The sequence below is a fragment of the Peromyscus eremicus genome, chromosome 8b (assembly GCF_949786415.1).
Source record: "Peromyscus eremicus chromosome 8b, PerEre_H2_v1, whole genome shotgun sequence".
Lineage (NCBI taxonomy): Eukaryota > Metazoa > Chordata > Mammalia > Rodentia > Cricetidae > Peromyscus > Peromyscus eremicus.
In genome coordinates, this window is record NC_081424.1 from 29,551,117 (window position 1) to 29,563,466 (window position 12,350).

Genomic DNA, 12,350 nt, shown 5'->3' on the forward strand with positions numbered 1-12,350 from the left:
AATTTTAACAATATTCTCAAAAATTATGTCTTTTAAAGTATTTATAATAGTAGATTCCCTCATTTCTTTCTGATAATTCATTATAAACAGTACATTACTCTTAATTTTTCTCGGTAGTCTAACATCACAAAGAATATAATTTCCTCTTTCCATATTTTATGTAAACATATCGCACCTAATTACCAACATTGCACATGACTTTTACATTTTAAATAGTTTTCTTTATTGAAAAGATTTTAAATTTAAAATCATGTAAGTTAGCGTATTATCTTGGCACATTTCCCCTTTTGTGTGTAATTTGTCTTCTAAAATTAGTTATTTCATAAACAGAATAGCACTGTCAGTACTACTTCCCATTAAAAAATAAAAATGAGTGTTCTGCATGTATTCAAATAGCCAACACTTCCAACAAACTCAGAAAATTTATCTCTAATAAATTTATTTAGGGAACATCATAAACGTCTAATACAGAAAACAATATAAACAACGTTTAAGCTTTCAAAAAATAAATCACTAAGGCAGTTTACCTACTTGACAAATCGTAACTTACCTTCAGGGTTCCCTTCACATTCCCATCCCTCTTCCTCCTTCCCTGACAAACAAACTCTTGGTGACATGCTTCTGATCCCTAGTGGCAAAGATCATTTGTTCTTCAATGGTGATGTTTGAATCTGTCTGTCTCCTCCACTCCAGTTCCATCAGGAAAAACTGCTGTCTTCCCATTTTGGATAAACAGGAGTGACCATTGTGTTCACAAGCAAATAAGTTAATTTTGTATTCATAATATTTTGTTTCAATATGAGTTACTACACACTTCTAACAAAGGAGATAAAACTAACATCAAAATGCAGTTAATGCATTTAACCCTTGATTAAATCTTTACAAAGTTTATCATTTCAATTTTTAAATATATTTACTACTTTGTCTTAAACTCTTAAACTTCATATTAAGTAACTATGAATATATAATTCATATAGACACCTACATGAAATAAATTCTATTTTAAATGACAGCAAATTTTATATAATTATGTGTATACATACACACACACATATATAACCATACACTCAGAGAGAACAAAAGAGCAGATTTATAAAGATACAATCTTTAAAAGCAAGAAACACAGTATCTTTCAACTCTGAGACTCTCACTTGGATTTCACATATGCTGTAGACACAGCTCAGAAACTCAGATGTGATGCTCATGAATATGTATGAGGTATAATTAGCTTGGAGAATGTTGCTTCATCACCTGTCTTGGTTCTGTTGCTGTGCTCCAGTAACTTACTAAGCAATGTTGGAAAGGGTCTCTCCAAATTCCAATGAGTCGAAACAGTTCTGCTCATCCCTAAGATGTTAGTGTTTCCCATTCCCTTATCATATGAAAGCCTGTCTTTCCAACCTGGGTCTTGGCAGATTGCTTGTAACTGACAGTTGCATGCCATCAGCTGTTTAATATTTTGAAGATTGTCTGAAAACATTAAGGCCTTTTTTTTTAATTTCTCTACATTTTGTAAATCTAAACCTCTCAACTCCACAGGCCTATTACAATGGCCAACTTAGGGCTCCTTCCCTCCTGTAACTGCTCATTTCAGTGTCTTTCATTATAGCAATGATCCTACTCGCCAACTCTGAAACTGTTAATGGTTCCAGTTGTTCATTTCCCAATATCCCTAATCTGACTTCAAATGTTATGGAAAGGTCATTCTAACAGTTTTACTTTATGGTAAGTCCACACACTCCACAGGCCCATGGAACAGAAATACTTGTTCACTCATCCCTGCATCAAGATCCCCTGCTTCTCTGCCTTCCCGACACTTCTTCTGCTATATCCCCTGCATGCCTTCATACATCACTTATCTCCTTACATGTCAGTGAGGAATAGTAAACGACAGCTCTAGAGAAATTCCTAGCTTCCTAAAATTCATGAAAAATAAGATGGTTGGAATAAAAGGGCATAAGATATTTTAAAAGGCAAAATTGAAGGAAGAAACAAAACAAAACCCACTGGCAGTAAGGAAATCAGCCAGAAAGGATGCAGACTTGCTACAGGACAAAAGGTGCAATGTGAGCGGGAGCATAGAAAGGTAATAGCCATCCAGCCAGATTAATAATCATCAGTGCCGGCAATAAAAGATATGACGTCACTGTACCTTCTCCAGAAAGGAAAAGAAACTCAGGATACATTTAAGTGAGGCTGTGCCAATAATCCAGTAATTTTATTGGAATAGATAATTTTTTTTTACAAATTATAAACTGTTCAAATTCACCTACAAATAAACAAATAATTAGAATAGTTTTGCAATCAAGAGAGAATCAGATTTGTAGTTTAAACACACACACACACACACACACACACACACACACACACACTGCACACATGCACACCACACACACACATGCACACCATTTTATCAGCCTATTATTACTGTTATACAAATACCAGGCAACGTCATTAAATAAAAACAAAAGTATAGACTGATTTTCTTCGTGAAAGCATATGTAAAAGTTCTTGATGAAATTTTATCAAATCCAACTATTCACTAAAAGTATTATACAATGTTTATAAGTGAGGTTAATTACAGGAACAAAATAGGTAAATTTGAAAACTCAAACAATATGTTTTAAAATATTAATTAAAGAAATGAAAAGCAGCATATCCAAAGTCATTTCTTAAAAATATTCTCAGCATACTGTGACTAAGAGAACTTCTCCACCTACCAGCTAAGAAGGTCTGTTGCATAAAAGAAGACCCTTCCACTAGCATCATACTTCAGAGTAAAATGTTTCAAAGTTTTCTTCCTAGTTCAGGAAAAGGGAAAGGATGCCTATTCTTGTGACTTTCATTCAATATCATACTGCAGACCACAGCCAGCTCAATAGACAGGAAAACAGGAAATAAAATTCACCCATCCTGAAAGCAATGTACAATCATGTTCATGGTGTCTAAGTGTAATAGCCATTATGACCTGTAAAAATGTTACTAGAAATGATAAACAGATTGATCAATGTTAAAAAGTATGGCAAAAATATACAAAGTCAATCACTTGTAGATTCTGTCAACAAGGAAGTTGTTGGAAGTTGATGTTAAAATGGACAATAGCATCAATAATGATGATAGAAATAAAGTTTATAAAAGTTCAAAGTGCCCAGAAACTAAATATTCTTGAAATAAATAAAGAAAAGCTGAGTAATCAAGATATATATAATGTCTATGGATCAGAAAATCCAAAATTTGTATGCTGACAATTTTAGTCACATTGGGATATACATTGAAAAAAATCCTAATAAAACCTGGCTAGCTTTTATTCTTTAGAAATTGACACATCTTTTGAAGAATTCACTGAGAACAACAAAACAATGACACATTACTGAATTGGACTTCAAGGCTTTCTATAAAGCTGTGATGTGTAGACAATGTGGTGTTGGTCAATATTAATAAGTAGGTCACTAAAACAGAGTAGAGATACACCAAGACTACATGGTCCAATGTACAATAGTAATTCATGTCAAGTCAATAAATACACATACAAGAATTGGATATTTGTGTTAAAAATATCTTATACCATATTCCAAAAGTAACTCCCAAAACACTATAGACCTATGGATAAATTACAAAAATATTAAGAGTTTAAACTGTAAAAGAACTATTTGTGATCTTAGGGGAAGAAGATTCTTAGGACACAATGCCAAAAGCCTGATACTTAACATGGGAAAAATGATAAACAGATTTCATTAAAGTTTAGAGATGTTGCCTTTAATAAACTAATTTTAATAAAATAAAAAATTCAAATCCCCAAAATAGTAAAATCTTTTACAAAATTACATATCTGACCAAAGACTTTTATCAGGAACATGTTAATATCCTTCACACCTGAATAAGAACAAATAACTCAATAAAAAATTGAACAAATTTAAACAACATGAGTATCTGTAATCCCAGCACTTGGGACATAGTGGCAAGAGGATCAGGAGTTCAAAGTCAATCCTGGCTTCATACTGATTTCTAGGCTAGTCTGGGCTACATGAGACCCTGCCTCTAAAACAAATAAGATTTAAACAGGTTCTTCACCAAAGAAAATAGCCAATAAACACACAAAAGGATGCTTAGCATGGTGCATCAACAGAAAAATTGAAACTAAAAGCAAAACGCCCACTTATTAGGATGTCAAAGTTTTCAAAGTAGTGAGGATGTGTTGGAAAGAATGTACAGAAATAGAACATCCTATTGATGGGGATTTAAAATAATTTAAATACTTTGTTGGTCTGGTGGTAATTTCTTAAACTCTCAATCATTTACCTGTATACATGTGATCCAATCTTTCAACTTCAGGGTGTTTACTCCTAGGGAAATGAAAACATGTTAATATAAAACATCACACAGGAATGATCAAAGAAGCTCTATTTAGGATACACAGGGCTGAAAAAAATTCCAATAACCATTAGGTATGAGGTATATCCATGTAGTGAAACCAGTTGCAATCAAATATTGATACACAGCACAGAGGAATGTCCAAATGCATCCAATGTAAGAAGCTAGATTTTTTAAAGGCTGTACTACATCATTAAATTTATAGAAGATTGTGTAATTTGCAAACATAATGTTGGAAATATGTCAAATGCTTAGAAATGGAAGGAAGATGTGGGAGTAGATATGGATGGAGTGAATAGGAAGAGAATAAAATGAAATGCTAGTGTATTTGCTACTTTTATTGTTGATAGTGGTTTCAAGGTCGTATGTGTGTCAAAATGTTAAGCTTGCCTCAGTCTATGCAGAAGGACCTGAGCTGGAGCCCTAGAATCAACATTAAAAACCTTAGCTAGAGCCGGGTGGTGGTGGTACACGCCTTTAATCCCAGCACTTGGTAGGCAGAGCCAGGTGGATCTCTATGAGTTCGAGGCCAGCCTGGGCTACCAAGTGAGTTCCAGGAAAGGCTCAAAGCTACAGAGAAACCCTGTCTCGAAAAACCAAAAAAAAAAAAAAAAAAAAAAAAAACCTTAGCTTAGCTAAGCATTGCTTGTATTCCCAATGTTGAGGAAGTGGATACTGATGACTCCTAGAGGTCTGACCAGCCAGCCTAACTCTACTCGGGGAGTTCAAAGCCCATGAGAGACTGTACTCAAAGGCAAATGGTAACACCACTTAGGGAAGACATCTATATCACCAGAAGTTGTATTCCAACCTCAGCCTCCACACATGCTCGCTCGCTCTCTCTCTCTCTCTCTCTCTCTCTCTCTCTCTCTCTCTCTCTCTGAGTGTAGAAACAATGTTCTTATTTTTCCCTAGTTTCTTTTCTTTTTCCAAGTTTTCTATAAATTGTGAATGACCCATATTGTCTTCATGATGCAGGATCACCATTATCAGTCTGATATCTTACTACAATAATATTCTCCTCTCCCAAGAACTACTCTACCCCCATACATTTTACCTGTCTCCAGATTCTCTCCCATCCAAGTACTAACCAGGCCCCAACCCTGCTTAGTTTTAGAGATTAATTAGACAAGATCACGTGTGTTCAGGGTGGTGTGGTCATAGACCCTCTCCCGATTGTCTTGATTCCTAAGCTTTAGAAATGTTCTCTCCTGGTTAGCTTTCTTGTCTTGTTCTCCATTGTCAAAGAGATTGTCAGCTGTCAGTTCTGTTGTTTTTATGTCTCCTTAGCTAATTATCACAAGGTTTCTCTTTGTAATAGCCTATCTTTAATCTGTTTTGATTCAGAAAACTTAGAATCAGGCAAATAATGATATGTACACTTTAATAAATATAGAACCTGGTCAAATGGTCTGAGGCTTGCTCTCTTTTAGTAAAGCACATGGAATTTTAGTCAAGTCCATGGAATTCAGTTCATTATATTTATGTTAATTTTATTTCTTTAAAGAAGCTGTAGCCCAGGCTGGCCTGCAGCTCGTACCCTCCCTGCTCTCCTATTTCAGCATACCCTACCTGTTGTGCCACCATAACTCACTTGCTTTTTCTTTTCCGTGGTTCTTTGCTAATTTTCAAGTGAGCACACACAGTCATGGGTTTCAGTGTAGCATTTTCATATCTACTCCGTTCTTCTTTGTCTTCTGTTTCCCTGCCCAATCCTCTCCCCTTTCTCGAGCTGGTCCCTTTATTCTACCAATAATCCACTTCCTCTTTCATGCCATATACTTTCACTACCCTCTGCTTTCCTTACTCTCTTTCTCTTTAGGTTGTGTATCTCATGTATCTTCTCTCTAGTTTCATTACACATACACACACACACACACACCCATATATATATGGGTGTGTGTGTGTGTGTGTATACATATATATTGTATATGTTTTTTTATGCACACACATATATATACGTATATATACATATATATGTGTATGTGTATATATATATATATATATATATATATATATATATATATATATATATATATATACAGGATCCACATATGAGAGAAAGCATGTTACATTTGTCCTCTGAGTCTAACTTATTTCACTTATCATACTGATTTCCTCGGCCATCGATTTTCTTACAAATTTCATGATCTCATTTTTCTCTACAGCTACATAAAATTCCACTGCACATATTTGCCACATTCTCTTTACCCTAAGCACAATTCAGTTTTGCACTTCTGTTTTCCAAGATAAATGATACTTGAGTGGTGTTACTAAATCAGTTCGCAAGATAAGACCTGGATCTAAGAACCCCTCTTTCCAAAAATTCCATAGAATTCTGGTCCAAAGCGGGCTTTTCAGTGCACCTTTCCCATTTTTTTTATGCATATGATTCTATCACATACTTTGCTACAGATCTTAATATTGTATCATTGATCTGACTCTTGATCAATCAAGTACTTAAATAAAAACTTGGATAACACATGAAAACAAATTGGACTGTAGCACCACCGCGTTCTGTCATCTTCCCTAGTTTTGTGCTGAAACAGCACAACCCACAACCGAAAAACTGTATTTACTAGGACACTGCAAGTGACTTTGGAGGGTGTCGTGTCTAGAGTAAGCCAAATTCAGATAGATAAATGTAACCATGAGCAGTTAAAATTCTTCAACTCTTGTACTCTGAAATATTTTCCCATTTAAAATGTACATGTAAGATCCTATTTGATTTACCTCTTGGTATATATGCATTATGCAATGACTTCTAAAAAGCAAACACTATCTAAATGGATAACTAGACAGGAAGTTAAGTGATCCCTTTCCAGTTCTCTTATCTTTGTGCCACTCTGTTCATATCTAATCCTGAGCTAATGCATATTGCCTAGAGATCCCTGGGTTCTAAGATTTTCAATTAGAAGTTCATGTTTTGCAGTGGTACTTAGAGCTGTGTTTAAAAAGGGATTCGTTTTTGTTTCCATTTCAACACTGAGAATGTAGGAAGGGCTTTCTGGTCATCCTCTAAAGATAAAATATGATGAGAGGTGAAGTCAATGGATGTTTTTAGTTCTTAATTTGCCCTGGCTACTGACAGATGATGCGGCTGCAACATTTCCAGCTTTCATTTTTGGACTCCCGAGCACCTCAGAAGCCCCACTTTCTCTACCTGTCTGAATAGTACAGTCGGAAGGTTTCTGCTCCAACACTTCTCAACCCACACAGTAAACAGCTTCCGGTCATCAAATATGCATTGAAAATCTGCGACTCTAAATCCATAGTGCTTACCGTAAGCTCTGTGTATCTGCTGCCTTCTAGGCCCTACTTCTCTATGGTTTAATATGTGACACCTTTTCTTCTGTTCACAGGCAACAAGTCCTCAGGGATTATTAAAGGAGGATGCCAAAGGCTCCCTTCAGAAAAGCTTCAGGATCCTCAATGAGGCCAAGAAGTTAGCAAATGATGTGAAAGGTTAGTGTGGCCATTGTTTCTATTATGTTAAGGTTAATAGCATTACAATGCGAGGATACTACACCATACTATTAAAAAATGAAACTGTGAGCCATGACTTATATATATAATACAAGTGACCTTTCTCACAGGCCTGATGACACTTAGTCTTCAAGCTTCACCGAGCAAAATTTCATAGTTTTAACTGAGTTTCTACAGTGTTGCTCCACCTATCTAAAACAGAAATTTTCAGTGTGATAAAACTTTAGCCTGCCAAACTCCATTTGATATGGTTTCAGAAATAAAATTCAAGTAAAAAATGAACCATGAGGTTTTGGCATAAATGTGTTAGTGAAATCTTTAATTTTGTCAATAGGTTCTGAAGTCTTTCAATATTTACAAAATAGTCATGTATTTTCTTCTTGATTGAAAACATAAAAGTGCACAAGACAATTTCTACTCTGATATATTATTAATGTTCATAAACATAGTTGTTATTGATGTAAGCTATTGTATCTATCATTTCATTGAAGTATCACCTGTTTCTCAATACTTTTTTCCTGTTTCTCTAGTCTCATGCCTTAGGGTCATTTGGCTTGCATCCACCTCCCAAATGTTGCTACACATGGACCCTCACAATGCTGTCATTCCATGGTGGCCTGTGTTCAAAGTGTTATTCCATCTCCTTAAATTTGCTCATTCTGTATTTCTTCTGCTAAGCACCTTATAACAGAGCACCACAGTTTAGTTCCGCAGCATTATGGATGCTAGGTAGAAAGGGGAAAAGGATGGCAAATTCAAGATCAGGCCAGACTACATAAGTCCTTGGGGACATGGCTCACTGATAGAGGATTCACGTACTGTACACAAGATCCTAGGCTCCATCCCTAGTTCTTCACTCACTCATTCACTCACTCAATCAATCAATAATTAAATAACTGTAAGTCTCTGAAAAAAATAAAAACAATCTTTACTAAGATATCTTCCCTAAGAAATAATGAAATATCTAATTCACACTTAACCTGCATGTTCAATCTTTCTCATAAACAGACCTGTCAAACCATTTCTGGTATGGATTTTATATTCCTCAAAAAAAGACATAAGTTATATTTTAACATTGAACTTATAATGTATAACATACTGCCTAGCACAAATTATAAAATAATTACTGATTTTAAATAAATAATAAATTATAAGTTAATGACAATAGATTTTTAAATTGAGTTTTACTTGTGTTAGAAAACATAAAGTTTGAAACAGTCTAGATTTGGCATGCTTTAAAGTAAAATATCTTGGACTCTCTTAGCAACGGATATGGAATTACAGGAGCCATCTCTGTTATAACTCACGTCGATACTAAAATGGTTGGGACTGTGCATTACACAAGTTCCTGGTGACAATTCTGTGGCAATGGCATCTCCACTGCAGCAGAAGAATGACTGTACAGAGCCATGCACAGTTTTCTTACTGTCCAAATAGAATTGCTCCAATTCTTTTGCAGCCACACTTTCCTATCTAACACCCATGCTGGAGGCTAGAATTTCACTCAGGGCATTGAAGTTTGTGTACAAATATAGAGCCAGACTCTGCCTTTATTCAAACAGTTGACATATTATTCTTCATGAATTTTCTTTGTTTTAATTTAATGTTACAAAAGTTTGGGTGACTAGTGGTAACTACCACTTGCCTATTTCACATGACACCCTGGATTCAGTCCCTAGATCCTCATACACTGAGTGTGGTTGTGCGTGCCTGTCATCTCAGCACTGGAGAGGTAGAGGCAGGAGGATCAGAAGTTCAAAGTCATCCTTGGTTACATAGTAAGCTTGAGGCTAGCCTAGACTACATGAGACCCTCTCTCCAATATATGTATATATTCTATGAAAATACTTCTATTTTGAGTACTGAGTTTTGGGGTGCTCATTCAGATCTCATTCCTAAACTGAGAGCTTTACTTACTTTACACTGGTTCCAATCCTGTTCTTGACTCTGTTTCCCCTAAATCCTAATACTACACATAAAAGGACACAATTTCATTTTTGTTTCACTTGAAAAAAAATCTGAGGATTGGGGTGGTAGACAGGGTTAGGAGAGAGAAATGTTCATTAGTTTAAATGTCTTTTTTTTTTTTGTACTTCAGGTAGTACATTATTTAAAGTAATGAAAACCCACAAACTACTCAAGCAATAATTCCCACAGAAAACCAAGCCAAGGCCATGACGGAGATGGGAATGTTTTCTTGCTACGTTATGACATTCTCCTGATTTGTGGCCAATTACACAGGTTATAAAATGGCCGTTAATCAGGGAAATGCCATATATTACCACGAGGAACTGCTGAAATGGGCCCTGCAGAGCAAAACTCCTGACAGCAGCTATTAAAATAGAGATTTAGTCATTTCTCTCTCTGTGGCGCCTGGAGTTAGAAGGAATAAAAATGGTGGGGCCAGCATGCCCTCCATATTTCTAATTTGTTGCTTGTTCAAGTCAGTCCAGCTCGGTTTGTTCCTGTACTCTGGTCACAAATGACTTATTGCTGCTCCCTGCCATTTTTATGCTGTCCTTGCCTTGAGGGAGTCTGAACTTGCCAGGAGCAATTTGTTTTGCTTTTTAATTTTTGAATATACATCTGTTAAAAGTGAGTTTGCCCTTGCACATGGTTGAGCCTTGAAGGTAGACTGCAGTGCACTAGTTGAATGTCTGTGTGGAGATAAAAATCATTTTGTTGATAGATTTGAGCTGCAGGACAAACCGATGACTGAAAGGGTCAGAAGATGAATTAATGCCACTAGGTGGATACCGCTTTACAGAGGAACAAGGAGTTTTGTCAATAAAAGAGTCAGTTGGGGTTCTCATAGAATATGTACGGGGTAAAGAATGAAGTAGTTGATGGTGCAGAAACCGTGTGAATGCTAAGATATTATGTACCTCACCTCATTGGAATCACTTTTCAGTTTTATTCACTTCCTGGTTTGCCTCTAATTGTTGACATGAAATAAAAGAGTTATTCTAAGTTCAAGAATAATAAATATATTAATAATAAATCTGAGAATTCCTAGATCTACAGTACTGTGCAATATATGGAACAGGGCAAAACTGTGTTCCCACCATTAACATGTATCACTCCAGTTTATTTATACCTTCTTTCTGTACTACTATGATGCCTCAAGTTCTCAGGCATGTAGTCCAAACAAGTGTATCAGAAAAATGTTGAGACAATAGAGGTGGTACATTTGCAATACTTACCTTTTGAGATTCTGTTACTATTTTATATTAGAAAAAGATTTTATTTTATTTCATTATATATTTATGCCCTTGTTAATGGATAGGAATACCGTAGCCCTGTTAACTATGACATAGGAGTCTAATTTGATTAAATAATTCTTATACTATTAAAGTTATCTCCTTTTTGAGTTCATATACTACCACTTGCCTGCATCAGTTTTTCCATATGTGCATGTATGAAAGGCTAACAAAACCTGTTCCATTGACAGAGATATGGCAATATGTAGATGGGATTGAGTCTGTGTCCTCTGGCCACCATTCTGTCTCATCTTTTCCCATTAATGTTGCTAATTCCTTGTACAGACTTTTGTTCACTGCTTTGGATGTGAACAGTGAAAATCAAGAGAATAGGACTGAGATGGAGTCATGTTAGGGGGAAAAACAACAAAATAGTAGCAACATGGAGGCAGTGGCGATGGGAATGATGTTCCTTGAGAGTGAGACTTGGCTGGCAAGTCTCCGCCTCATTTTGTCAGAAAACCTTCACGAAGTTCATTAGTGCCATCTTAGCCAGAGACAGGGGCCTGCATATTACAAATGGGTGTCCTACCTGGAAATTACTGGTCTTGGTCTCATATTCAAAACCAGAATCTAGGATTCCAGGAGGTGCAACAGAATTTACCAATCAGTTTAGACATAGTAGAGATAAACACAACACCTTCAACTTCCTGATAACTCAAAGGATGGTGGCGCTTGTATGAAATCAGAGAAACTTGTCCTACTTAAAGGCTTTCAAATTCCATTTCCTTGCTGACTAACCCAAAACAAACCTACAGGCTTTCAATCAGGAATACAATATGGATCTCAAATCTTGCCATTTAGTTTTATTAATCTAGGTGCAGAAAGAACTACCTCTACCTCCACATCTTAAACATTTAGAGAACCCATCTCTAGACACATACCTCTTCTCTCCTGTCAGAAGGGGTATGATCCTCTAGTGGGAGGAAGAACATAGCAATTGTAGCTAATAGCTATTTGGGGCCTCTCACTCACTGTACCCATTTCTAGAAGTCCTAATTTGGATGCTTTCTGATTCATCAATGAGTGCTTTGTATATAATGTAAAATGAACATATATATGTACATATATATGTTCAAAGATCAAAATAGCATAAGAAACTGCAATAAACACCTTATGAGATCAAAATAGCATAAGAAACTGCAATAAACACCTTATATTTAAAAGACATATTTTTAATCATGGGGGAAAAATGAACAACTCACAAACTAGACTAAGATTGCTGTGTGACTC

The 12,350-nt window shown here is 35.8% G+C and overlaps 1 protein-coding gene across 1 annotated transcript in view; it reads left to right on the forward strand.

The window, feature by feature from the left end:
* Lama2 (laminin subunit alpha 2) overlaps window positions 1-12,350 on the forward strand; it is a 581,125-nt gene that overhangs the window by 483,391 nt on the left and 85,384 nt on the right. Inside the window, exon 41 of the mRNA XM_059272617.1 lies at window positions 7,734-7,836. Within this exon, the coding sequence (XP_059128600.1) occupies window positions 7,734-7,836 (103 nt within the window). The remainder of the gene's footprint in view (window positions 1-7,733; window positions 7,837-12,350) is intronic.